Here is a 27,442-nt window from a genome sequence, read left to right on the forward strand (position 1 = left end):
GGTGGTGGGCCAGTGATGGTCTGGGGAGGTACAGCCATGGAGGGATGTACAGATATCTACAGACTAGGCCAGGGGTCTGCAACCTTTAACACCCAAAGAGCCACTTGGACCCGGTTTCCACGCAAAAGAAAACACTGGGAGCCGCAAATACTTCTTGAAATCTAAAATGAAGATAACACTGTATATATTGTTTTTTGTGCTTTGTACGGACAACTAAAGTAAGTAAGTAAAGTTTATTTATTAAGCACTTTTCACAGACAGGCAGTCACAAAGCGCTGTACACAAATATTAAAATAAACAATACAATCAATAGACATTATACACAATGTAAAAGATCAAATGTAAATAATGTAAAGAATATAAAATACGTAGATCAACAAAAGGCTTGTTTGAACAGAAAGGTTTTTAACTGCTTTTTAAAAGAATCTACAGAGCAACTAAGGTGTGTTGCTTATAAAATCCATGAAGTGCTACAGAGAAAATTACATTTTATTTATGTAATTAACACATTTTAAACTCTTAAAGAAATATAACAAAAGGAAAGACACCCAGCTGAACTAAAATGATCCGTGTAGCAAACAAAAACTGTTGTGAGCCGCCACCCTTATATCGCCTGTGGGCTTTTGGAGCCTTGACCTGACTTTTAAAAAGTAATTGGAAAAAAAGCACTATGCCGTTAAAAAAAAAAAGATATTTGCAAAATTCTGCCTAAATATCTGTTTTACCTTGTTAATGTGTGTGGCGGGGCGTGGTCTGCAGTGCCGCTGCATGGGAGTCGGACGCACCTGAGCGGCACCCGCAATCGCGCCTCGCCGCCTTAAAGCCTGTGCTCTCTCTGCTCTTGTGTTGTCGGGCTGTGAGCTGAAAAGCTACAGCCGGCTGTATGCATACAGCAACCGTGTATGAAAAGTGGTCAATAAAGAGATGCTGAAAAGCATGTCCATGCAAACATCGTCGGGTCTGCAGTGATATGTTTACAATGAGACTTCTGGTCCCAAACCTCGGCGCACAGCGTCTGCAAATCGGGGCTTTCATCTTTACGCAGGACTGTAAGCTGTCATCTGTGAGGCGGGAGCGGTGTTTGTTTTTTAACATAGTTCATGGTGGAGAACAGCTGCCGACATAATGTGGATCCGAAGATCCATAATCGGCCTATCTGGGGTTGAAAGTCTCGATACATGCACGGCGTTTCGGCGGGTACACCGGCTCCCGCGAGTGTGACGCTTATTTTGAGCGATGAAAAAAAATAATAAGATATCATTTTATTTTTATATTTCAAAATCACAATAATCTTCCAATTTAGAACTACAAGTTAAAAAAAAAAAGAACTAAACACAAATAAAATGCACTTCAGCTAAATACTTCTTCTATTTTCCCAAACCACCCGGAGCCGCAAAATAAGGACTAAAGAGCCGCATGCGGCTCCGGAGCCGCGGGTTGCCGACCCCTGGACTAGGCAATAGCATCCTGACCATTAGGTATCAGGAGAAAATCCTTGTACCCATGATAATGCCTGGCCTCATGTGACAAGAGTATGCAGGCAGGTCCTGGTTCACAAAGGAATTTATACCACTGGCTGGCTCCCATGCTCACCTGACCTGAATACTGTAAAACATCTCTGGGACATTATATTTTAGTCCATTTGACGTTACTAGGTTGCATCATAGACTGTCCAAAAGCTCAGTGATGGCCTGGTTCAGATCTGGAGGAGATCTCTCAAGACAGTGTAAGGAGGCTGGAAAGAAAGCGACTGGACTTCTTTCCTAGCTCCTTAGACTACCGTGACCAGGCTGACTAAAAACCTACAGACATTTCAGAGGACACCATTCGTTGTCTCATTTTTGACCTTGGGGTGGAGCAATTCTTTCAGAAACCAAATCCAGTTAGCAGTAATTGGCACCACATCCCATGCTTAAATTGGAATAACTATATTAGTAAATATGTACATTGATATCAGGACAAGTATATTTTGTCATTTATAGACAAATTTCGATTTTATATTTACTAAAATAGTGTGTTTTGCTTTGTTGCCTCAGCGAAACATTGTGCAGTTAGTCTACTTTTCTTACTGTTAAAGCAGTGCTTGTACATATTGTTCCTTGTGGCTGTTTGTTTTAGGTTTTTCCCTGCTCCAAAACATTTTATTCAAATCATGACCCTGTTATCAGATGGCTGTAGCGTTTAATACCTTGTTGATTATTTAAATAAGGTCTGTTGGAACAGAGATTAGGAGATTAGGGTTGCATCTTGATATAAGCAGGCAAAAATAATAATTACACTAACTTACAGGAAATGTGCACAAGAGTCTTTTATGGGAGGAAAGAATGTTATAGTCAGTTATAGTCATTCCTTCAGTGAGTACTGTGGACTCAATAAAAGGGACCCCAGAATCGTGTTTGAGCCAGGAGATCAGGGGTCACTTAAGCGTCTCATATAGGAGATGTGTGACAAGCAAGCAAATTTGTGTGTATTTAAATGATGACGTGTGTGCATTTCTTTGTGGGTGTGTCCCAGGAAAAAGCTTTATGAAGGAACATGTATGGTACCACGATGCAATTGTATTCCTAGTTAAAGTCAAATTTCAGAAATGTGATTTTCACCTTTGTTTCATAAAGTAAAACACATAACAGTAGTCTATAGCTTTCAGGCTTCTTTTTGTTCATAGAGGTGACAAATGAAAGTGAATTAGACTGAACTGAATTAAATTAATTGGGTTTAGTACTTTTTTATTCCCCTTGTCACTCTGAAAACAAATGCGAAGCACTTCTTTCTGACAATCCCCCCGCCTCCCAATAGGAATGTCACATGTGGCAGATGCTCCTCCCCTCTGCTCAGAAGTTGAGGGGAAAAAGGGGGTGAAGGGCCATGAAGGAGAAATGTGATTGAGTATGTGGGAGAGGAGTTAGAGGAGGAGAAAGCTGGGAGGTGTGTTGCTCTGCTGCTGCTGGTTAAATCTACTCCAAATAGATGCAGTTTCCTCAGTCCCGCACGGTCAGGAGACTGCTTTGAAACTTTCAGTATTCAACTTTTCTTCCTGTGTCCATGCTGACTCTCCATCAGGGAGGAGGAGACGCTCTAGTCCTCCCTCAGCTCATCCATTTGTTCTCTGCAGAACCGTATCCCTTTCATGTTTCCTTAAAGATCTCAAAGTCTGGTGACCCGAGATAGACGACTCCCTGCATCTGCAAGTCAGATGTTGCTCACTGTGAGTTTTCTCCACAGCTAAAAATTTGGGGCTGTTCCTGGAATACATCTGGTGTGTTTCATCCGAGTTAGCACTGTGCTGTCATTGAAAAAATGAAGGCTGAGGTGCTGATATTGTGGGTCAGCTTGACTTTGTGCTGCACCCTGATCTGCGGTCGGGAAGATGTAAAGGAGAACAAATTTGCTGGAGTTCAGGTGAGAGAACTTCAAACACTGACCAAGAATAGGAGACAAGCAGAAGAAGTGGATGCTGCAATGTTAGACAAGCTGACTGAAGTGGTGGAAGACGAAAAGACAAAACCGAAGAAGAAAAAGAAAACACCTGAGGAGATTGAAGCAGGTAAGTAAAAGCCCCTAAATACAGGCACTCAAAGAACAACATTCACATGATTTTTAACTATGACTGAATGGATACAATATACAAGATTATTCTTGACCTTTCCTTGCCTCTGTTTCCTTATCTCTATGTTTGAGTTTCCAATCATAGCTTGCAGCCAAAACACTGAGGATAAACAGACAGGAAAGGCTGCAATCAGCCTTTGAGGAAGGAACATTTAGTTTGGTTTTCCTGTACTTTCTTTATAAGCTAGGGAATCTGGATGAAAATATCTCTGTGACTAAGGAATGATGGGGCAGAAACTTGCAGTGATTCAGTTGGTGGTCTGACATTTTCTTGGCAGTGTGACCGCAATGTTGCTTACATGACCTGATTTTTCTGCCAGGATTACATAGTTAAACATAATTGTGTTTTGTTCAGCATAATGATCAGAAAATCAACCTTTATTATGAGAATGGCATCCCTGCTTAAATTATACCTATAAGAAAGGCACATCTGTGAAAAACAAAAAGCATGAGCAACTGCAGAAAAATTTCCACTATAATTTTCCACAAGTGAGCAGGCAGGATTTATGAGAGGACCCATTTTCAGTAGCATGGATGCATGTTAACTTTCTGCTGCATGAAACAAAACCACAAGCACAGCAGCAGAGTTGTTTTTTCATGTGTGGCTGATTTAGGTTAGATAAAAGGCCAACTAACCCAGAGATCCAAAGTGATTTTTCATTTCTAGAATTTTGTTTGACTTGAGACAGCTGTGCCGAGCATGCAAATCTGTATCAGCTGTGATTGACAGTAAAACCTCAACATTCACTCCCAGTTTGTAAGTGAATTGCTCAAGAGAATTTCAGATGCAACTAAGAATGGAGACACTACTACCATTTTTATTTGGGATGGTGGGGGAGGGTTGACTTTATTTCACAGTTTAGCAGTGAAGAGTAGACAGAAAGGAGGAGGGGAGAACAAAGGAAGACACACAGCAAAAGCCTGCGGGTTGGACTCAAACCTGGGCTAACGCATTTCGGCATTAAGAACAAAAACCAAACCAAATACCCAAGCACAAGAATTAGGAAGACTGAAGAATTTAAATAGGCTTCACCAGGGAACAGAAACTATACACGACATGAAGCTAAAAACACATTGGGGGCTAGGAGACACTATGACAAGGAGACCAGATCTTCTGGCAAAGACAAAGGGGAAGATGGCAACTATAAGTACACTAAGGGGTGATTGGGGCAGAGAGGATATGCTTGGGAACTGAACGTAATTAGAAAAACAAGACATATGGGAAGTAAAGGTAAACACTAAGTGCAAGAGACTAATGACTAACAAGGTAAAACATGAAGTAAAGACATAGACAACAGAATCTAACATATAAACTTGACAACAGGATCAAAGGAAAGTATGAGAGGTATCTAAACTGAAAACTCAAGGATTTAAATCTCAGCTGTAACAAAAGAATTCAAAAGCTATACTGAAAGTAAGCAGATCTAAGAATTAACTGAATTGTGAAAAGTATTTGTATATGGGTATATGGGTATTCAAATCACTGAATTCAGGTGTCCAGATCACTTCCATAACTTCGGGTGTATAAAATCAAGCACCTAGACAGGCAGGCTGCTTTTACAAACATTTCTAAAATAATCTCTGACAAGTTCTCAGGAGCTCAGTGAATTCCACAGTCAACTTTTAGTGGTAATATAACAAAAGGAAGTGATTGAGAAAGACAGCAACTCAGTCACGAAATGGTTGGCCACAAGATAAAAATCTTCTCTCACCCCAACCGGTCTCAGCAGATGGCCGCCCCTCCCTGAGCCTGGTTCTGCCGGAGGTTTCTTCCTGTTAAAAGGGAGTTTTTCCTTCCCACTGTCGCCAAAGTGCTTGCTCATAGGGGGTCATATGATTGTTGGGTTTTTCTCTGTATGTATTATTGTGCTATCTACTGTACAATATAAAGCGCCTTGAGGCGACTTTTGTTGTGATTTGGCGCTATATAAATAAAATTGAATTGAATTGAATTGAATTGAATAAAATCACAGAACAGAGTCAACAGATGCTGAGGCTTATAGTACATGGAGAACACCAACTTTCTGTAATGTCAGTCACTACAAACCTCCAAATTCCATGTAGCCTTCAGATGTGCTCAGCAACAGTGCAAATAGAGCTTCATGGGATGGATTTTCATGATTACGTAGCTGTATCTGAGCTTTGCATTACTAAGCACAATGCAAAGCATCAGATGTTTGGCCATTTGTCAATCTGACAGGCATGTTTGGGTATGGTGGTTGGCACGAGAACTATACCTGTCTGACAGCACAGTGCACAGAGGTCACCAACTTTCTGTAGTATCAATCACTACAGACCCCCAAACTCCATGGGGCCTTCAGATGAGCTCAAAAACCGTATGTAGAGAGCTTCATGGAATAGGTTTGTCATGGTCCTGGGCCACGTTGGCCCAGTATTCTTAGTTTTCATGTGTTTTGTACTTTGTTCTTTCATTATGCCGTGGTTCCTAGGTTCTGCCAAGATGTTCCTTATTTGATTACCCCCTGTGTGCCCCTCTGTGTATCTGTGAGCCCTCGTTTCCCCTCCTTGTGTTTCATTCAATGTCTTCCCCAGCCCGTTATGTCTGTCCTCTCTCTCTCCGCCTGTCTGAACCTCTGTGCACTTCCTGTTTTACTTTGACAGTCCCTCATCAGTATGCGTCATGTTGTGTTCACTCCTGCCCTGTCTCGTTATGATTATCAGTGTCACCTGTGTTCCCCGTGTGCGCCCACTCCCCTTGTTAACCCTCTGTGTATTTAGGTCCGCGTCTCCCTCAGTCCTGTGTCGCGTTCTCCCTCATGCTGTGTGTGATTCTCCCCGTGTCTCCTGGTATGCATTATGATTAGTTTTCCCAGTTTAGTTTTGTATTGTTTGTGATCTGTTTCCAGCAATAAAGCTGTGCTTTTGAGTTCAAGTTCAGTCCCCGTGAGTTTGCGTTTGGGTCCAATCCCTGCCTGCCACACAGCGAAACATGACAAGGTTACCAAAGCTGAGCAGCTGCATCCAAGCCCAAAGCAGAGCATTGGATGCAGTAGTGTAAAGCACACCACCACTGGAAACTAGAGTAGTGGACATGTGTTTTCCATCTGGCAAGCCGATGAATGAGTCTGGATTTGGTAGTTATGTAATTGTGCGGTAGTTATGTATAGTAATTACGTTTGGCCTTTTAGTTCCAGTGAAACAAACTCTTAATGTTTCACCATACACTCAAGTTCATATGTGTGTGCAGGCAGATGAGCAAATAGGCAATATAGCATATAAAGATAATTAAACAACCAGGAATAAGACCTAAAAGTAAAATAATACAAAACTCAAAATATTACAACAAAAGAATCCAAAATCCAAACAGTGAAATTAACAGCAACAACATTACTACTTTTTACTATTAGTTTAAGTAGTATGAATAGCAATGGAAGAGGTCTTTATTTTGATTAAAAGCTGGTAATACTTTAAAATACAGTTAAAAATCTAAGATGCATGTTCTCCTTCATGTTTTCCAAAGCTTTCCAGTGGGCCAGACCGGAGTTTTTGCCATGGAGATTCTGGCATCTGAGTTCAATCAACCAGGGGTGTAAGAAAAATGTCTGAAAAAAGTTGGGACTGAATCTGAACTTCCTTTGGAATTAAGGCTGTAACAGGTGACATTTTCAGAGAGACTGCAAACACAAGAAAAGATTTAAACTACAAGAGAGAACAGAGAGTTTGGACACAAGTTAATAACATGCAATAGTGGCATGCACATGTAGAAATCACTGTAGATGTAAAACAAAGGACAAACAGACAGCAACAACAGAAAAGTAGCCTGACTCTCAATATAATAGAGGCACTGATGGTGGGAAAATGTTTTTACAAGGATCAAAAAGTGGTGGCCATGTTGTCTGAGGATGAGTAATGGGTTGGCTGTTTGTAAGTACTAGTGGAACTTCAGGAAACATGTCTAGCTGCAGAAACAAGCCACCCTGTGTGTCGGTGTTGGAGTTTGATGATGCTTATGTAATGACAGAAAATTAAAAACACTCAGCCTTGATGTCTCTTTAAAACCCTGTCATCAAAGGACTTCATGTACCTCAACTTCAAAACATCCATTTTATACCTTCAAGTTTATAAGCAGTTTGTCATCAGAAACTAGAGGGTGGAACTCAACACCTCTGCATGATAGAGGTGAAGTAAAGATCAACATAGTTTGAGTCTGGTGGTTCTCACATAATCGTAGCCATCAAGTTACACAACACGTTGTCCTTAGAAGTGAACATCATTTTTTGTTTCGAATTAAATATGCACCCATCTTCCCTAAAAAATTCATTAAATTTACCCAATATTTTCATTTAAAAAACATTTATCAGAAAATATGTTGCCAGTTTGCCTTCACATAAAGACTCAGCATGAAACTCTACACAAGTTATATTCAAATAGACATCTACTAACACCTCAAACACTCACTAATTAACATGTTACTTCTACTTATAACTATTACTATTACTACTATAACTATTTGTTCTCGCCAATTTAATTTAAAACACTTCAAATTCGAATAACTTATGACTTTAGGTTAAGTTGATAAAAAATAACAACACTTTAAATAAACATTCAGAATTCATATTTAGCAAACAGGTATTTTATTGTTAGCACTGAAAATATTGTTTACCAATTATTTGTAATATAATTTATTTTGTTTTGTCTTCAGTTTGTGATGTATAAAATTATAACTTTATAAATCCCACATTGCGTTGTATGTGTTTTTATCACTAAAAGATCCAATAATGATTACATTTTGTTTAAAAAACACATACTATATTTTAGAAGCATATCACTAAATGGGTAGAAACCTCACCCGCTGCTTAAGTGTTTTTCATTGTGCAAGGTAAATATTGTGTATGGCTGTGTTTTAAACCACACCGTGTTCTCTTCCTAGCCAAGTAGTTCTGGTCTTTAAACCACTGAAACTACTACTTCATTTTTGTTTTAATGAAATAGTTCAAACAACAATAGACAGTAAGTCAAACAGGAAATGAATTGGATCTATATATTGCAAAAAGATTTTCTAATATTAGTTCCTTTGTCATTTTGTCATTTGATTCGCATACACACCTCTTCTCGTAACTAAAACCTTTTAGTGGTCCCACACACTCGTTTCAGAACTCGAGGGGACCGATCTTTCCAAGCTGTTGCATCCAGACTGTGGAATGCACTTCCTCTATTTCTACGGTGTCCGGACTCGGTGGAGACATTCAAAAAGCAGCTAAAGACATTTTTATTTCAAAAAGCTTGTAATTAGACCCGGGTTTTTATGATGCATTTATGACTGTATTGTGTTCTTCTTACCTCTCTTGTGAAGCACTTTGTGACCTCTGTCTGTGAAAAGTGCTATATAAATAAACTTTTATTTACTTACTTTACGTTTACTCTTTCTACTGTCTCTCGATCCCTCTGCAGAGTGCATTTATGTATCTGTTCTGTTATGCACACTGAACCGTGGTAACTTTCAGAGGAGACGTAGAAGACAATGTTTTTAGCCCCCAGCCAAGGCCTCAAGTCTGAGTGCTTTCTTTTTATTTAATCTGCAGCCCTAAGAAACTAATGAGCTCAACAGATTCTGTTTCCAAACTAGCCCAGGATTATGAAACAACCTACCCCTGTCCACAGATATGTAAAAGCTCTCATGTTGTGTGTGTTTGAGTTTTAGCTTGAACATGTTTTACTGTTTTACTAGGAGACGGTTAAAATAAAATGATCTGTGCTGTCGACTAGTATGAGCAGACTATAAAGACAAACTAAAGAGAATCATAAGCAAATAAAAGTTCACTTAACACTGCAATAAAATTGTGCAGAAGAAATAGCATCACTGCTTTATGTCTCTATGCTGCATGTAAAGTAGCCTACATGTAAGGCTATATATTGGTTTGAAAAATAATGTTAACTGTTGAGTAATAATGTTAACTCATCTTTCTGAAGCCAGGGCAAAGAAGGCAGCAGAGAGGGAGGCCAAAGCAAAGAAGCAGAAAGCCCCTAAACCCACCAAAAAACCCAAACCCCCCAAACCCACGAAGAAACCCAAACCACCCAAACCCACAAAGAAGCCAAAGGTGCCCAAACCCACTAAGAAACCAAAGACGACAACCACAGTGCAGCCAGACATCAAGCAGCCTTATCCAGACAAGGAAGAGGAGAAGAAACTGCTGACTGAGCTGGGCTTGGACACATGTATGTACATTTTAAATATAAAAAAAGGAAATTAAAAATGTAACATCACATGTAATGGTGTTTGGGTTTTTTTACAATTACTGTTAAATATTATACAAATATAATATAATACTGAGGCATTTCAAAGGCCAGCAGAGACATAATCTCTCTATTCAATTCAATTCAATTTTAATTATATAGCGCCAAATCACATCAAATGTCACATCAAGGCTCTAGTGTACATTGGGCTAACCCAGTAGTACATAAATGGAACACCTCATTCCAGAGGCACCCAGGAGGCATCAGATGTCCAAACCACTTTACCTAGATCTTTTCAATGTAGAGGAGTGGTAGGTCTGCTGAGTCCATCCCAAATGAATGAACTTCTCATCCTATTCCTAAATGATCCCAGCCACCCTTTGAGGAAAACTAATTTCTATTGTAATCTCATTCTTTCAGTCATTACCCAAACGTAGTGATCATAGGTGACCATACAAGGAATGTATATCAACCGGTAAATTGTCAGCTTTGCATTTGTCCTGATCTCTCTTTAACACAATAGACCAGTGGTGGCTCATCAATAGGGGATGCTAGGGCACCCCACAGCAAAAATAAAAAAATATATATGTGTAGATATTTGTGTTTTTAAAGGTCTGCAAATAATTAATTAAATTCTTCTTTAAGAATATGGCAATGGATGATGTTGCAGATCATCTTTAATAAATGCACATAACAAATTACTTATTATGTGCATTTTAGGTACCTGTTATGAATATCAGTCGTTTTAGGTCTGTAAAGTTTATATTAGAGCAAGTTCTTTACTTGGGACTTTCACTGATTGGAGATTATTTGTTAAGATTGCAGCTTTTTAACCCTTTATTTTCATGTTTTTAGCGATTCAACCTGTGACCCCAAAGGAGCGTAGGGGGGAAGAGCCTGTTGAGCCAGACCTGGGTAAGACTTTCAAAGGTTATGAACTGGTCCTGGTGCTTGCTCGCTATGTAACGTGATAGTTATACATCCAAAAGGGGGGAAAAAATAACGATTTTAAAACCTTCACCTGTTTAAGTATATGAAGTAAAAGCCAGATTTAAATGTTTACACTAATTTATATAAAATACATATATTGAGTTTTAAAGTTTCTTATACAGTAAATTGATCTCTAATTGTGGTCAGAAGTTAACATACAATCTCTTTTTGTATTGATGAGTTGCCAAAGACCTGTATTATTTGTAACATAAGTCAATTATACTAGTTAGGCACACAGTTCTAATATACTGGACATCTTGACACTAGTTTTCAACTGCCTGATCAGAAGCAACTGGAGTCATTATTAAGTTTATAGCTGGATAACTTATGTAAGCAACTCTTACATAAGCTGCCTTATTACTTGAAGTTACAATTATACTACTAATAGTCCTTCCTCTTTGTCTTTTCTATACAGATGACATGTTCAGGAAGCCAACATCTCCAACAAAAACCCACAGTGAGCTTGATGTTGACTACTGGCATCCCAGACGTATGTTCCATTAATATTATCTCATTGAGAGTTAGAACTTTCAATCAACCCTTGTATGACCAAGCTTAGAAGGTCCAGTGGGAATACAATGACTGTGAAGATGAAAGATTTTAAAAAAGGCAGCAAAGGTTTTTGTCACAAATTAATTACTCAATCAAACATGAACCTTTATCATAGATTATAAACAATGCTGTGCCTGTTAAGTTGTTTTGTTTATTTGAACTTCTGGATAGGGAACGACTGCAGACTATATACAAATATACAAAGGATGGCTGTGGCTGTAACCTTTGTGACATCACACATTCATTGACATCTCAACATTTATATTTTGGCCTGAGCCGCGTTGTTTTGCGGAACTAGAAGTGACCATATTTGGACATGAGGTAGAAGGTGCATCCATAAACAGCAATACTTCAATGCACAGACAGGTACCTGCTTATTAACCTGCTAATTAGCTAAGTAGAATAAATAGTGCATAAAATACAGGCACAGCAAGCCATATTATTTGATACTTAATGCCATTAAAATGTTCTGAAAAGTTCAATGAATCAAATTACCAGAGGAAAGGCCTAGCAGACAACTGTCAGCTATAGCTACCTGTATTTACCTGTACTTATTAAACAAAGCCCCATAACTCTAAGTTTGAGTCTCAAAAACATCCAGATGGGTGAGTTGGTTGGTTTTTTTTGTTTGTTTGTTTTTTAATTACCTGTACTACAATTGTTGTGAAGGTGGAATATAATAATTATATAATAATTATATAATATTATAATAATTAAAATGAGCACTACCCCCCATAGAGCAAGGGCTATGCTAAAATGTTGATGCTTTATGATGTTTTTATTACAATAGCCAGTTATGGCATCATTATGATGTTGCAGGGCATTGTACTGAAAAAATGAAAGGTGTGTTGTACAGCTCTATCAGGGCTGAATTAGGACAACAAAATTGGGCGCCTCGGATTTTTGGTGCAGGCAGCCCACAATGATCAGTCAAAACAGCCTAGATGGTCCTGTTATATGTGTGCATATATGTGTGCAATAATGCTGAAAGGTACTATCATCTCACCGAAAATAGATCATGGGTTTGAAGGTTAGGTTAATTTGTAATTCTAAATTGGCTATAGATGTGAATATGACAACAAATGGTTGTGGTCTATGTTTAGCCCTGCAACAGACTTGTGACATGTCTTCTTGCTCTATGAGAGCTGGGATAGGCACCAGCTGTCCAAATAAGCAGAAGAGAAAGGATGGATGGAATATAAAACACAGCTTATTTTTACGTCCAGGTGATAATGGATGAATACATGCGATTGCCCCTCTTGACTGAACGACATTTAAGATATATTTCATATTTCAAGTACAGATATAAAAAAGAATGGTTGTTTAAGAAGGGAACTTAGAGATAACCCACAAAAGTTGATTCTGTCCGTCCAGTTGAACAGAATGACACATGCTCAATCAGTCCTTTGCATGATTGAGCATGCATCAAGACAACTTAGAGTTAAGTTCAAATTCATTCTACTGGGAGTTTTTCTTCATTAATATTTCCACAGTAACATGGGCCTTTTGTTCTAATTAAGATGTTTTCATTTTGTTTTAAAGTTTTTATCGTCTTTCAGCTCAAACAATAATGTCTGATTGGTATGTTCATAGCAGATGAGGTGCCTGGCAGATATCCTGATACGAAGAAAGAAGTCACTACTCCTGAGGTCATCATGTACATACCAGGTATACAATGTCATACAGTGTAGGGCTGTGTTAATGGCAATGCGTAATTGTTTTGATTTGTTTTGGGTGGTTTTGGTAGAATTCAGACTATACAGTCAAACTCTGAGCACCAATGATATTTCTGTTTCTCATATGATTCAGATTTGATTTTGAAATTTTATTACAACTGATAAAAGCTTAAAAGGTAGTCTCACTTAAGCCCTGTCCATATGTAAAAAGATGCCCTCGTTGCTATTGGCCACTCAAGGCTCCAGATTAATCAGTTACTGTCTGATGTATTACCGAATGTCCTATTTCTATCATGTCAAGTTAAGTATTCAAGTACAGTTTTATGATGATATTTACAAAATATCGTCCTCCTGGATCAAAGGTGCAAACTGTAAAAATAAAATGAAAAGATACAAATGAAAAAATTCAAATATAGATATATACAACTTTACAGAAATAAGATAAACTAAGAATAAGTACAACAGTATTGTACTTGAATAGAAATAGAGTAAGAATAGAAAAGAATGAGAATAAATAAATACAATAGTACACAGAATAATTACAATACACAATCTCACCGACCTGCTCCTCATGCTGCAGAGTTGTCTTCTAGATGGAAGTGGAGTAAACAGTTGGTGGGAGGGGTCATGCGAGTCAGCCATGATGCTAGTGGCTTTCTGAATGCAACGTGAGGTGTAAATATCCAGTAGACTGGGTAGAGAGCTGCCAATAATGCGCTCAGTGGTCCGCACAATCCTTTGGAGGGCCCTGTGGTAGGACGTGTGGCAGTTTCCATACCAGACTGCGATGCAGCTGGTTAGGATGCTCTCTATGGTACTTCTGTAGAAGGTGTTAAGGATGGGTTTGGGGAGGCACACCTTCTTCAGTCGTCCTTATTGTCCTCGCACCAAAGCGCCAGCCAGTACACCTCCTCTCTGTATGCCGCATCATCACCCTGATGAGTCCCACCCTGATGAGTCCCACCACTGTGGTGTCATCTGCAAACTTGATATAGGACTGCTAGGAGATCAGTCAGCTGGTCAGCACAGGCTCTGAGCACACTACATATTTACTTTTTTTTTTCACCCATCTCGCCCCTGCAGGTGGTTTATCCTTCAAGCTCGGGTCCTCTACCAGAGGCCTGGGAGCTTGAGGGTCCTGCGCAGTATCTTAGCTATTCCCAGCACTGCGCTCTTCTGGACAGAGATCTCCAATGTTGTTCCTGGGATCTGCTGGAGCCACTCGCCTAGCTTGGGAGTCACCGCACCTAGTGCTCCGATTACCACTGGGACCACCGTTAACTTCACCCTCCACACCCTCTCGAGCTCTTCTCTGAGCCCTTGGTATTTCTCGAGCTTCTCGTGTTCCTTCGTTCTGATGTTGCTGTCATTCAGGACCGCTACATTGATCACTACGGCCGTCTTCTTCTGTTTGTCTACCACCACTATGTCCGGTTGGTTAGCCACCACCATTTTGTCCGTCTGTATCTGGAAGTCCCACAGGATCTTAGCTCGGTCATTCTCCACCACCCTTGAGGGCGTCTCCCATTTTGACCTCGGAACTTCCAGGCCATACTCAGCACAGATGTTTCTGTATACTATGCCGGCCACTTGGTTATGGCGTCCCATGTATGCCCTGCCTGCTAGCATCTTGCACCCTGCTGTTATGTGCTGGATTGTCTCAGGAGCATCTTTACACAGCCTGCACCTGGGGTCTTGCCTGGTGTGATAGACCCCGGCCTCTATGGATCTTGTACTCAGAGCTTGTTCCTGTGCTGCCATGATTAGTGCCTCTGTGCTGTCTTTCAGTCCAGCCACTGGTAGGATTTCTGGATATCAGCCACCTCCTCTATCTGCCGGTGGTACATACCATGCAGGGGCCTGTCCTTCCATGATGGTTCCTCGTCTCCCTCCTCTTTCTTGGGTTTCTGCTGCCTGAGGTATTCACTGAGCACTCGGTCAGTTGGGCCCATCTTCCCAATGTATTCGTGGATGTTCGTTGTCTCATCCTGGACTGTGGTGCTGACACTCACCAGTCCCTGGCCTCCTTCCTTCCGCTTAGCGTACAGCCTCAGGGTGCTGGACTTGGGGTGAAACCCTCAATGCATGGTAAGGAGCTTTCTTGTCTTTATGTCAGTGGCTTCTATCTCCTCCTTTGGCCAACTTATTATACCAGCTGGGTACCTGATCACGGGCAGATCCCCTCAGTTCTGACTACCTTCCCTCTCTTTGTTATCATCCGACTACACTTCTCCAGTCCGAATGACATCCCGATGTCATTGCTGTATATCCTGGTAGTGTGGATCAGTGAATCGATGTCGATGTACATATATATATATATATATATATATATATATATATATATATATATATATATATATATATATGTACATATATATACATATATATGTATTTATATATGTATATATATTAACTCAGTTAAGTGCATCTGGCAGAGAGGTGTCGGTAACACACATACAAACATGGGGCCTTGTAATCGGTATGGTTTGGATACCCTGCCACATTCACGAAGCATCTGTTGAACAGGCAAAGTGATTTCTTTGAATTATCGTGCTTTGCTAGTTTGATGCCCTGGGACAGATTGTTTCTTGCCAGTCTGAGCACCACCTTGTTGTTGGCTTTGAAGGCAGCATTCCACATTTTCAGCAGTTGTGAATGTCTGCTGTAAACCATGGGTTCTGGTTAGCACATGTTGTGGCAGTTTTGATGATGGTGACATCTCCAATGCATTTGTCAATGTATCCCATCACTGCCTCTGCATACTCATTTATGTCTATGTGATAGTCAGTGGTCTCCACTTCTCCGAAGATGCTCCATCCTGTCTGCTCAAAACAGTCCTGCAGGGCTTCAGTAGCTCCTTCTGGCCATATTCTGACCTTCTTTGTCACAGGCTTTGGTCTCCTCAGCAGTGGTATGTATGTTGGCATGAGCATTACTGTAATGTGGTTAGACAATCCAATATGGGGGGTGAGGGGTTGCTCTGTATGCAGACCTAGTGTTAGTGTATACCAAGTCCAGTATATTTGGCATCGCACAGCTCCTGTAGCGCCTCCTTAGAATCAGGATCAGGAGGAACGTACACTGCTGCAATAACAATGATACTGAACTCCCGCAGCAAATCATCATAACTCTCACTGGTAATTCCCTCAATTACTCATCTCAAAGTTGGGAAACTTTAAAGTGAGACCCTCCCACGCATGCTTCACTAACATTACTTCAGCTGTTGTCATTACAGCTGGCTAACTGGTTTTCTGATACATGTTCAGCAGACTTGAGGTCATGTGACTGTAAAGCTAAGTTGGCGAGAGTCACCACAAATTGGCCTCCTTTGGTCTGCGATTGTTTTGTTGTTGTTGTTTTAAAATTTTTTATTTGGTGATGCAGAAACAAAAGACTACAAATGAAATCAAATTTTTTCATCTCTTTCAGAGGAATCCACCACCATTCCATATATTGGTGCCTGGTATGAAGAATATGACTACACTGATTGTACGTCTGTTTGCCACAAATAACTAATGAAGTGTAATATATAACATACACTGCAGCTCTTCATCATGACAGTAAGACGATTTTTTACTGTTTGATTCTCCGACCACAGTGGCAGCTAAAAAACAAGAAGAAGAGGAGGAGAGAGCTCTAAAAGAAAAGGCAGAAAAAGGTTTATATTTATTGTTTTTTTTTACATTGATAAACATCAGAACTTTAACATCATCATAGTTAGTACACTGTTGTAAGCCCTTACCACAAACCCCCAGAAGAATATTAAAATTATGCATTTCTTTTTCACTCTGTTTACATGTTCAATAGTAACAAGATTTCACCATTATGTTTTTCTTTTTTAATTAAGAAATGAAAAAGTAAAAAGTATAAAACCTGCCTCATGATAAAATATGGAAATAGTATTAGAACAGCTCCATCAAAAGTGATACAAGTAACTGTCTGCTCCATTGTACAACAGAGCAAATTAAAACATTTACTCTAAACTGTTTACTTTGAAAGATTAAGCTAGAGGATATGCTATGTTTTTGAGGTGTTTTTAAATGACTTATAGCTTGCTGGTTTTGCTCTTTTTATTTGAAATCTTGGCAGAAAAAATGTAGCATGACACTATTTTTCTTACACCATCAGTGGTTTGTTTTTAATGAGAAAATAAATAATGAACTAGACTTCCAACAGCTGGCACAGTATCCTGTTGTGCATAGTTATGTAAAGCTCTGGGACCATTTAGGAGATATTATGGTGATATCAAAAGATGCAGAAGTGGGTGACTGAAAGGATCAGTTTGATAACAGAGTTTTACAGAACAATTTCCTGTAAAATCCAATGAAATGTAAAGGAAATTTACTCCAGATTACAAACTTGAATGCCCTGTATTTTAAAGTAAAAACAAATAATGGAACACAAGTGGAAATGAAGGTGCATATTACAAGCACATGTGGAAATAGTTTGTATGGTGGCGGTGGTGGGCTTGAGAGCAAGTCCCTTTTTCTGACATTTACTATTTTTTCATTATGCTCTGAAAGCCGAAAGACTGAGGAAGAAGTGGGAGGAGGAGGAAGAGGAGAGACGTAAGCAGATTTCAGTGCCAGCTGAACCAAAAAGTAAGAGAGTCTCTCTGTTTTGTTCACTTGTTTTTTAGTTTTAAACATTCACAGTAAAGACAGAGATTAATATAATATTAATAATAAGAAGAAGATCTGTAAAAAACAATAAGCCTTATATTGAACTACAACATTTCTTTTACACTATGTATCTTTTATAGTGTCTCTCAGCAAAATTTGTTACACAGAGTTTCTTGGTGTGTGCTCTGATTTCCCTCCCAGAATGTCCTCCTCTGGGCTTGGAGTCTCACCGGGTAGAAGATGACCAGCTGTTAGCTTCCTCTCAGTCTCATCATGGGTTCTCAGCTCAGAGGGGGCGCCTTAACATGCAGGTATACTCTAAATTCAGAACTTCCTTATCTGTATTAGCCCACAACTGATTTTCAGAAAAATCAACACAGAGTGCACTGGCCTTCACAGAAAGGACCAAGAACCTTTCAGATGTAAATATAAAACCAAGTCACCTGAAAATTGGTAGAAAATTACAAGTTACAGTGATTTTAGTTACCGTCCTACCGTCATAAATAGACATGATATGTAGCTACTGTGTTTATGGCAGCTGTATTGAAGCACAAGAGTCAACCACTGACTAAAGCACTGTGGGGAATTTTTCATTACTTGGGAGTGGGGAATGACATGCTTTTGGAGTTAGCCTTAAGCTGCCTTTAGAGGAACTTAATTTTCCGGCCCTGGAGATTTCCGCTTGTGTATCCCTGATGCCTCAACAGTGCAACACAAAGCATAATTTCATTTTGGTGTCATTTCCTTTAGGCAGCATGGTGGTGCAGTGGTAAGGATGGTTGCCTTACAGCAAAAAGGTTAGGCGTTGACTGGAGATGACTCCACCATCTGACCGGAGTTTTTCTGTGTGGAGTGTGCATGTTCTCCTGTGGTTGTGTGTGTTCTCTCCGGGTACTCCAGCTTCCTCCCACAGTTGTAAAACACACAGTTAGTTGGGTTAGGTTAACTGAGGATTCTATAATGCCCATAGGTGTGAGTGGTTGTCTGTCACTCTGTGTTAGCTCTCCGAAAGACTGGCGACCTCTCCAGGGTGTACCCTGCTTCTTGCTCTCTGGTGGCTAGGATAATCTCCAGCATCCCCCGTGACCCTGATAAGGACAATGGCTGGATGTTAATTTCATTTAATGAAACTATCTGTGTCATCCTAACTCTCCACTCTTCACTTCTGTGGTAGAGATTCGGGGAAACAAAAGGTGCACAAAACTGCATGATGCTTTCAATTAAAACAAAACAACCAAAAAAACATTCTTTTGTGAATCATCATGTTTTTATTCTCAGGACTAACAGAAAAAGCAAGCAAAATAATACATAAAAGGTGCACACTGGGACTAATTTAACTCTGTCCCCCATAAAGACGGTATTTGATGACCTCACCCTTAATTAAGAATTTTTGCACCTCAGTATAAGTCAAAAAAGACAACCATTAGAATAGTTTCCAGGTTTTTCCAAAGGTAGCTGCATGGACAGAGACAACCCTCACAAACTTCTGATGTGCACTGAACCATTTTGTCCTATGAGCAGGCCTGAAATATGACAGAAGCCTCTCAGTTGAGAAAAGAGCTTCAATGATTACTCCTCGCAGGCTTTCAAGAGTTATTCCATCATTTCATCAGGAAAACAACAATGTGTTTTCAGCTCTCTGTGTGGTTGTGTACAGGGCTCTGATAATGATGAAGACCTGTATGGTGGTGCATGGTGCGCAGAGTCAGAGGAGCGAGACCACTGGTTTCAAGTTGATGCCCGCCGAGAGGTGGAGTTTACTGGGGTCATCACCCAGGGAAGAAACTCTGAGCTACAGTGAGTCCTACTCCATCTCCACATAATAAAACCTTGCACAAGTGCTGCTGTGTTTCATTAAAGTCAGTACTCAGGAATTTCTTTTGTTTCAATCCTAGTGAGGATTTTGTGTCGTCCTACTTTGTGGCCTTCAGCAACGACAGCAGCGACTGGACTTTACTACACGATGGCTACGCTGAATGGGTGATTGAGCCACAACGAATTATGAAAATGTTTTCGTAACAGTGAATTACACCTTTACACCTTCTCATTTCCTTCCCCTGTGATCCTGTCCTGCAGTTGTTCTATGGCAATGTGGATAAGGAAACACCAGTGATGAGTCAGTTTGCTACACCAGTGGTGGCGCGTTACATCCGTATTCTGCCTCAGAGCTGGAATGGCAGCCTATGTCTCAGAGCCGAGATCCTAGCTTGTCAGCTACCCAGTTAGTATTTTTTTTTAAATAGTAATATTTTAAATTAAAATGTCAGACAAAACAAAGATTTAGTATGCATTAACTTGGATTCTATTATTGTCGAGTCAAAGTGCTGTGTGGCAGGCAGGAGGAAGGACCCAAATGCAGGACTCACAGACTGAATGATAAACTTAAAGCTCAGCTTTATTTGCTAGAAAATTTTTTTTCTAGAAAGTAAAACTAAGAAACATGAACTAGGAGAACTAAACCAGAAACAAGGAACATGAGGGAGAAACACAGCACGAAGGGATTGTGTACGACCCAACAACAAGCAGGGGAAGACTGAGGATTAAAATACTCATTGGAGTAATCAGGGAACAGGAGACAGGAGAACCACACAGCTGGAACTAATTCAGTAGGATGAGACAAGAGAAGCAAAACTAAACATACTAACAAAGCACACAAGACTACAAAAGTAAAACAGAAAATAAGATGCACACGCACATACACGGAGTCAGAGACACAAGCTTAACACTAGAACATAGAGACGAGGGACCAGGACAGGCACAGAGGCACCGACTAGACACTGAACAGAGGGAGCATGAAATCTGAACCTAAGAACTAAACTATTAACAAGAATTTAACTGAAACATAGGATAATAACAATCAAAATAGCACAACTAGTGAATCAGAACATAAACTATAATACAGAATAATACCAAAACACAAAAAACTCGAAATGCTGGGTCAAAATCACCCAGAACCGTTACAATTATGGCTTGTTTTTACTGCTAATCCTCAAGGGTCAAATGCTTTTTCCCCTGTCACAAGATGTAATATCTCAATAAATAAATAACTAAATCTTTGATTCTTTAAAGACCTTTTAAACTTTTTATCTACTTTTAGCAGCTGTGTGAAAATTAATGTTATAGGGTATATTTATGCAGAAATACATCAATCTTAACATGTTCACAGACTTTTCACATTTGTAGAAACTTGAAGTTTTCCAACCTTATGAGTCATGTTTTTTTCATTCCATAATGCAGTATATCACCTCATACTGGAAGGGGGAAAAAAAGAAAAAAACTGTTCTTTTGCCAAAGCAAGAATGGTTTCACCCAAGAGTGGAAATACACAAAAGTCTGTTTCATAGCATGAACCTCCTAATCGTGGTCCTTAAGTGTATTACATAAGTGCAATACAAGATAAGTGCTTGTATTGTCACTAGCTTTAGGAAAGACACAACAATACCATCTACTCAGCAGCTGAAAGTTTTGACTGCAAAATCTTGGTACTTACTCATAAGCTTGTATTGTAAATAGAAATATTAGGGTTTTTACTTTATTATCTATCTGACAACCGGGGATTAGGTTACTTTGAAGATCAAAATTTGAACATGTAGGTAAGTCAAAATAAGATGGTTTGCTGTGGATTACCTCATGGGGTATGAACTTAAAACCATCGACAGCTTCATAATGTAACAAAATACCTCAGCCATTATGAGTGTTTTTATCAAGATGCGCTGTACAGCAGGCAGGTTTTGGACCTAGTATCCAGGATTCGAGAGGCAAAATGGGCAAAACTAAAACCCTAAAAAACTTATATATGAGCATACCGAAAGTAAAAAAAACTCAAAACCCTGGGTCCTAAAACCAGGGGTCCTAACTGTGATGAGATTTTCTGCTAATAAAGTCTGCAACGCGATCAGCTGTGGCCAAGTTATTTTAATTACTGCATGCAGGAGAGCTAACACACATCAAACATCACAGCTCCACAGTCATGAGAGCTCTGTCATTGGGACGTCTCAGCTCCTCTATTACACCTTCACACACAACTCCTGCATCGCTACAGTTATAACAGCTTCTTGTCTCAACCCCCGCTGTTGCTAGGCAGGGAGCGACTTTTACTATCTTTCTCTAGGAAGCACCTGGCGCCGGCCTCCCTGGGAATTTTCATACAGTCAGCAGATAACATAGTTAAGCAGGCTACACCAGGTCATATTGACCCATACGTCCTTCACCTAAGAAATAAAAGGCTATCCAAAATTCTACAGTGAATTTCTAACCACCTAAATCTTAATGTGAGAATAAACTAGAATTTTGCCATCACATAACAGTCTTATTCCATCACCTAGGAGTACTTAATTCTTAAAGGCTGACTTTAAAATGGATCTGTCCTCCCCATTTCTACCTCCATAATTTGTATTCTGTTTTATATGATTCTAAATTTAAAATCGTATACTAGGATTGGTACAACAAAGGAGCCACACCCCCATTAAGCCAAATTTCCTCTGATAGGCTGTCCTTCCCAAACAGAAAATGTAAACTTCAAGTGGGTGGACAGGGTTTCCATGCTCACAACCAGAGCTGTGTGCCTCAAAATGACTGTATTAGGATATATGTGCTCACTGATAGCATACAGAGGATAGAAAAAATATCTAAAACAGAGTGTTTTAATTCCCAACGATTACTTGTGCCTACACCGGACCTGTTAAACATTTTTGTTTATAAGCATATTAGTTACCCTTAAATAAATTTTAAAAATTACAAATGCTAATACTTAAAGTGGAGTAGTGTACTTGAAATACTGAAATTAAAAACTTCTTCTTAGTAAAATATCTCCTTCCCACTCTGCTAGTCTCTGTGTCAACTCTTTCAGGAAGCCACCACAGTGAGAATGAGGTCAACCCATCTGATGACCTGGACTTCAGACACCACAACTACAAGGAGATGAGACAGGTCTGTTTCTCACTTGGAACACTATCAGTCTACTGCACAATGCAATCCATTTCGATCTTGCCTCTCTAGCAGTATGCCAAAACCTACAAAAGCAATAATGCTGCAGCAACCATCCATAAATGTGTTTTCCTTCACTCTTTCTCTTCTAGATGATGAAGGTAATAAATGAGGAATGTCCCAACATCACCAGGATCTATAACATTGGAAAAAGCTACCAGGGCCTGAAAATGTATGCCATGGAAATCTCTGATAACCCCGGGGAGCATGAGCCTGGTAGAGAGATCTATAATATTTCTACTTAAGTGTACTTCTCTCAGCTTGAAGATTCATCTTAGAATTGCAGAATTTACACAGATCATGCTTCACCGTGAGACACAGATCTGAGTGTCATTACACTTTTTGCTGGCAAAGTAACGTTTTGGTTTTTTTTTACCTGGAGACATTGCATGATGTCTGTCATTTAATGTACATGCATAACGATTTGCATTTTTACAGAGCAATGTAAACAGTTTTTACCGCATTCAAGTGGCTCTTAGTCCAGAAAATAGAATTGTTAGTTGTGTTAATATGTTGTCTTTTTGTTTAGGTGAACCAGAATTTCGTTACACAGCTGGCCTCCATGGTAACGAGGCACTTGGACGAGAGCTCCTCCTCCTGCTTATGCAATTTCTATGTAAAGAATACAATGATGACAACCCAAGAGTGCGTCGCCTGGTGGACGGTGTTAGAATACACTTAGTGCCCTCACTGAACCCGGATGCTTACGAGCTGGCCTACGAGATGGTACAATCAAAGGCTTCAAACTTTGTTTAGTGGCACATATCGCAGACAACATGGAGAAAAGTGAAGCAATTGTAGAAGTGCCTTAAACCTACAAACTTTAATGTTCAACGAGGTTGAGAAAAAAAGGTCGAGCAGTCTGTGGAGAACAACCCTTGGTTCCATCAACTCATAGTTTATAGATACCATTTTTAGTGCAGAAGGACAATAAAATAGGTAACACTGTAAGTCAGGCCTTACTTCTCACTGACAAGTCGCTACCATATGAATATCTAATATCTGCCAGTTTCATTGCTAAAAAACATGCTAAAGGCTTAAAAATCCTTAGCTCCAGGTTTCATCAACAAGATTTCCCAAACTAGTATGATACATCACGATGCCTGTGTCAGCATTTTAAAGTAACAGTGGCTGTATAAACATCTTTTTGTTTACAGAGCCATAATCAGTATGAAATTGTTTGACCCAAATTTAGTACATCATACCAGAATTTCTAATTTCTTACATTAGTTTAGAATACAGTATTTAATGTTTTTTAATTAAGGTGTTTTCTACAAATCCTGCATTTATAAAAGGAATTTTGTTGCTTCATCTCATGTCTGAGCCTACTTGTCTTCACCACAACTGACAGATTTTTCAAAACTCTGTAGAAAAATTATTTAGAGATCCCAGAGAGCATGAATGACCTAACACCATCCTCACTCCTGCAGGGATCAGAGATGGGAAACTGGGCCCTGGGCCACTGGACTGAAGAAGGTTATGACATCTTCCAAAATTTTCCAGATCTAAACAGCATCTTGTGGGGAGCTGAAGACAGAGGCTGGGTGCCTCGTATAGTGCCTAATCATCACATCCCCCTTCCAGAAAACTTTTTCAATGGCTCTGTGAGTTTGTTTACTGTTCTTTGGGATGATTTATATATATAAATATATGTGTTTTCATTTACTACAAATGTATTAGCAATCTATATCTCTTTTAGCTTGCAGTTGAGACAAAAGCTGTAATTTCCTGGATGGACCGCAACCCTTTTGTTCTGGGAGCTAATTTGCAAGGAGGCGAAAAACTGGTCACATATCCTTTTGACATGCAGCGCCCACCAGTTTCTGTATGGCTATTTTACTAAGAACACCTAAAAAAAAAGCACTCTTCCGCAGCTGTACTCTTATATAGTAACTCTATGCTGTCTCAATGTTTAAGCTAACTGACAACCGTCGTTGGAGAAATAATGCAGAAATGAACGACGACACCTGGGCTCGCATTCAGCGCCAGAATGAGGGTGCTCTGAGGGAGACTCCCGACGACGCCATGTTTCGGTGGTTGGCAATGTCATATGCCCACAGCCATCTAACCATGACAGAAACCTATCGAGGCTCCTGCCATGGAGATGATATCACTGGAGGACAGGGGATCACTAACAGAGCCAGCTGGAAGCCAGTGGTGGGAAGTAAGTGTTAACATGACATGGCAAAAAGGTCATAAATGAAAAATATTTCAGTCAAGACCACTAAGGGGTCTTTCTGTCTCAAATCATCACATTAGAACATCTCCCGATCGACCATCTCCTGTTTGCATGAAAAGTTTATGGTCCAAAGTTTGAACATTTATAATTTTATAATATTGCTGGAAAATGTACATTTTTTATGGGTCTTTCCTAATTTCTTACCATCATTGTGATGGTAAGAAGAAACTGTGAAAATGTCATGTCAAATGTCAAATGTCTTTATTAATCTGACAATCATTATAAATGTTTAGAGTTTCTGTCATAAAAATTTTTTATGCAAATCAAAAACAGTGGACCAGAATTCTATCACAAGATTTATCCATAAATATTGAGGTTGTCAAAAGGCCATTTTTCTATTTCTCCAAAAATGGACAAATAAAATCATCTAAATAGCCAGATGATATTACAACTGAAGGAGAAAAGCATTTCCTCTAAAACACAATCTCCTCCACAGGTATGAATGACTTCAGCTACCTGCACACAAACTGCTTCGAGCTCTCCATCTTCTTGGGCTGTGATAAGTTTCCCCATGAGAGTGAATTGCCTCTTGAGTGGGAGAACAACCGTGAGGCTTTGTTGTCCTTTATTGAACAAGTGAGAATTTTATTTCATTATAATTGTTAAAAATTATATTTTCATGTCAGTTGCTTAACTGCTTTAGTGTTAGCTGAACGCAAGCTTTTGTCATGAAAAGTCCTGCACATAGCAGCTTTGATATGTCATTGACAAACGTGGAAATTAATATGTCTGCAGTTTTCTACATGTGAAATTTCCTTAAGATTCACTGGGATGTGCTTTTTCTTGTGCAGGTACATCGCGGAATAAAGGGTATTGTAAGGGATGTAGATGGAAATCCACTTCCCAATGCCACAATATCTGTTGAAGGGATACGGCACGATGTTAAAACTGGTAAACTATTTATATAGTGTTTCAAATCATGAAGATCCAGTCATTAGTTTACAGCATTTTTTAACATGAGCTTTTTAATGTAACCATTGTATAGCTGTGGGCGGGGATTACTGGCGACTGCTAAATCCTGGGGAGTACAAGGTAACAGCCAAAGCTGATGGCTACACCCCTCAGACACGGCTCTGCATGGTGGGCTATGACTCTGGAGCAACACCCTGCAGTTTCACCTTAACCAAGTCCAACTGGGACCGCATCAAGCAAATCATGGCACTCCACGGCAAAAGGCCCATTCGACTCATCACCAAAGTGAATGTAGTGAAAACAACTGCAGCCAGCACTGTGGCAGCCCCCAGCATTGATACAGAGCCTGAAAATCCCGCCAACACTCACAACATTGCGCGACGTAGAAGGCTCCGGCTGATGCGTTTACGCAGGCTGCGTTTGCAGAGGTTACGAGCCGGCCTTAGAACCACTCCTGCAACTACAGTGACAACAACCACCACCACAGCATCCACCACTCTACCACCTGAAACCAAGAGAACAACCTCATGGTATGACTCTTGGTTTCCTGTGGATGAATGGTCCACTGAAAACCCATTCGATAGTGTTGTCTTTGAGTCAGTGCCCACACAGGACTATCCTTTTGAATACACTATAGATTGATTACTGCACACATGAACCCAGATCTATCTTATAGAAAGTCCTTACTAACCAAATCTGCTGCAAGATCACAGCTTTAAAACAAAACAAAAAAACCCACAAAAAAAACACCTTTAATAATTTAGCTTGGACAAAATGAGACTTGTTGGCAGCATTGTGTATTGAGGGTTACATTCTTAGAAACAAATATTTCTTGGAGAGAGATAAAGAAGAAATTGAAGTCTCTGCTGAGCAAAGACTACACAGCACACATTTAATTAGCTCTATGTTAAATTAAACATACAGTATGTTCAATAAGACAGGATTAGGTCTGTCTTCATTTTTTTAATGGCTTCATAGAATCATTTCTGGCTTCAATTAAACTGATTTATTGTACTGCTGAATGCATTGCATTAAAATGACGTTATTTTCTAAATTACTATAGTCTGTGTATTTATTTATAGTTCAAAGAAGGTCAGTAACAGTTCATTCATGGGGAAATGTGGCACAGCCCTAGATTTAGTTATTTATGTAAACATTGCTTGTTTCCATTCATCTTGTAAACTCTGTCTTTTGGCGGCAGTTTGACTGCTGTCCGGAAGCTAGTTTGACTCCAAGGCCCGAGAATCTATGGGTTTCTGTCATTTTCATGGGCATGTCCATTTCCCATTAACAAAAGTTGGAGCTTGCCAGCGTTGAGGGCAGCGGACTTTTTGCTTGTTCTTTATAAATAAACCTTGTGTCTTTGATGGGAGATCAGAGTGCTAGACAAGCTACCTCTGACTTGGCTTTCACTGCTCCAAGATCAGTTAGCATTACTACATACATATGCAAAAATAGATAGGACATAGGAAATAGAGCTAACATTAGCAAAATACTCTATGATATGAACAGGTTTTCTCTTATTAATTACCTTGAGCAACAATTATGATGTAGAGGAGTGGAAAACATAGAAACCTCACTACTGTTACTGAAGTTACCAGCAAGCTTCATTTGTGTGCTGCATTGTAAAAGGAATTGGTGAGGGAGATTTCGAGAGAAAT

General features: G+C 39.6%; 1 protein-coding gene across 3 annotated transcripts; it reads left to right on the top strand.

Annotated features, from left to right (window-relative positions):
- The first annotated feature begins 2,858 nt into the window (after positions 1–2,858).
- aebp1a (AE binding protein 1a) lies at positions 2,859–26,843 on the top strand. 3 transcript variants are annotated; one of them, XM_039615501.1, is made up of 21 exons: positions 2,859–3,544; positions 9,538–9,786; positions 10,660–10,719; positions 11,210–11,284; positions 12,940–13,014; positions 16,452–16,511; positions 16,621–16,680; positions 17,546–17,623; positions 17,846–17,955; positions 19,302–19,441; positions 19,540–19,624; positions 19,721–19,865; positions 22,473–22,573; positions 22,723–22,846; positions 23,160–23,356; positions 24,061–24,234; positions 24,330–24,455; positions 24,548–24,794; positions 25,306–25,445; positions 25,661–25,760; positions 25,855–26,843. In XM_039615501.1, the coding sequence occupies exons 1-21, from the start codon at positions 3,298–3,300 to the stop codon at positions 26,421–26,423; spliced, it is 3,162 nt and encodes a 1,053-aa protein (XP_039471435.1). In that variant the 5' UTR covers positions 2,859–3,297; the 3' UTR covers positions 26,424–26,843. The 3 variants fall into 3 exon arrangements, with proteins under 3 accessions (XP_039471435.1, XP_031588841.1, XP_039471436.1); XM_031732981.2 differs by having other exon boundaries at positions 22,494–22,573; XM_039615502.1 differs by having other exon boundaries at positions 12,943–13,014.
- The last annotated feature ends 599 nt before the right edge of the window (positions 26,844–27,442 follow it).

The sequence above is a fragment of the Oreochromis aureus genome, linkage group 7 (genome assembly GCF_013358895.1).
Source record: "Oreochromis aureus strain Israel breed Guangdong linkage group 7, ZZ_aureus, whole genome shotgun sequence".
Lineage (NCBI taxonomy): Eukaryota > Metazoa > Chordata > Actinopteri > Cichliformes > Cichlidae > Oreochromis > Oreochromis aureus.